The following is a 1,587-nucleotide window of genomic DNA, read 5'->3' as shown; positions in this document are numbered from 1 at the left end:
ATTCTTCCGACTGACCCTTCAATACAGATGATACCCACAATGGAATGAACTATCTTATAATGTACTAGGTTTTACAACTAAATAGTATGATCATCTGCTGAGGATCTTATAAAGGGGGTTATTGAATAGTTGGTAGTGATTGTGGGCAAATCTTAATCTTTCCAACCCAATTATATAATTTTGCAGGTTATACATGCCATTGTTTAGCTTATAGTGAAAAAAGAGACAAACTATGAGACAGACAAATGAGACTTGGGTGACAGAATTCCTCCTTCTGGGACTCTCTGATGATCCACTTACCCAGCAATTGCTCTTTGTCTTATTCCTGGGTGTCTACCTGGTCACTGTGCTTGGAAATCTGCTTCTCATGTCTCTTGTACGGGTTGATTCCCGACTTCACATGCCCATGTATTTTTTTCTCTGCAATTTGTCTCTAGCTGACCTCTGTTTCTCTACCAACATTGTTCCTCAGGCCCTAGTCCACTTGCTATCCAGGAAGAAGTTCATTTCATTTGCACGTTGTGCTACTCAGCTTCTCCTCTTCCTCATTTTGGGGGGTACACAGTGTGCCCTTCTAGCAGTGATGTCCTATGATCGGTTTGTGGCCATCTGCAACCCTTTGCTTTATCCTAGCATCATGACCTGGAGGGTGTGTGTCCAGCTGGCCACAGGATCATGGGCCAGCGGTATTCTGGTAGCTGTGGTGGACACCACCTTCACACTAAGGTTGCCCTACCGAGGTAGCAGTAGCATTGCCCATTTCTTTTGTGAGGCCCCTGCACTGCTGATCCTGGCATCCACAGACACCCGTACTTCAGAGACAGCCATTTTCCTCATGGGAATTGTGATTCTCCTTCTACCTGTTTCTCTAATTCTGGTATCCTATGGCCGAATCATAGTGACTGTGGTCAGGATGAAGTCGGCTTCAAGGAGCCTCAAGGCATTCTCTACTTGTAGCTCCCACCTCATTGTGGTCATCCTTTTTTATGGGTCAGCAATTGGTAGCTACATGACACCGAAGTCTTCCAAACAGCAGGTAAGACTAGTGTCTGTGTTCTATGCAGTGGTGACTCCCATGCTTAATCCCCTCATCTACAGCCTGAGGAACAAGGATGTGAAAGGAGCTCTGAGGAGAGTAGCCAAAGGTTTTCTCCAAGGCAATATTGGGATCTCTCACTGTGTTCATAGACTCTGCTGACTTGCCACTTCTAAGACTTGCTGAATTTGTCCTTGTGAATTTGGAATATGGTGAGATTCTCACCCTTGGGCTTTGTTTACAGACTCAACCTTCATCCTTTCATCCAGTGCTTCCTTTGTAGAAGAGAAGAACAATAATTCATGGAATAATAGGAAAGAGGGTCAGCTTCCTTCTCATTGGTCCTTTTGCACCTAAGGGTTAGGAAATTCCCTGGGAAGCATTCACATTTTATAAACCCTGGAACCTGTAAAATCTTTTTTTAGTTATACTGTATATTACTATCTATCCCGGATTGTACTCCAACTTCTTTATCTTTTAGTATTTCTGCATCTCTCTGTACCATCAAATAAACAATAAATTATCAAACATTATTGAATCACTTCCTATGA

At 43.1% G+C, this 1,587-nt stretch overlaps 1 protein-coding gene across 1 annotated transcript; it reads left to right on the top strand.

Annotated features, from left to right (window-relative positions):
- Window positions 1-214: 214 nt before the first annotated feature.
- On the top strand, window positions 215-1,198 carry LOC143643919 (olfactory receptor 2D2-like). Its single transcript, XM_077112336.1, has one exon. The coding sequence runs from the start codon at window positions 233-235 to the stop codon at window positions 1,196-1,198; it is 966 nt and encodes a 321-aa protein (XP_076968451.1). The 5' UTR covers window positions 215-232.
- Window positions 1,199-1,587: the final 389 nt, after the last annotated feature.

This window comes from Tamandua tetradactyla, chromosome 8 (assembly GCF_023851605.1).
Source record: "Tamandua tetradactyla isolate mTamTet1 chromosome 8, mTamTet1.pri, whole genome shotgun sequence".
NCBI classification, from domain to species: domain Eukaryota; kingdom Metazoa; phylum Chordata; class Mammalia; order Pilosa; family Myrmecophagidae; genus Tamandua; species Tamandua tetradactyla.
This window is presented reverse-complemented; position numbering and strand designations above follow the sequence as displayed.

Bases quoted from the DNA above. Each gene is read 5' to 3' on its own strand.
- LOC143643919 (XM_077112336.1), top strand. From the start codon at position 233: ATGAGACAGACAAATGAGACTTGGGTGACAGAATTCCTCCTTCTGGGA.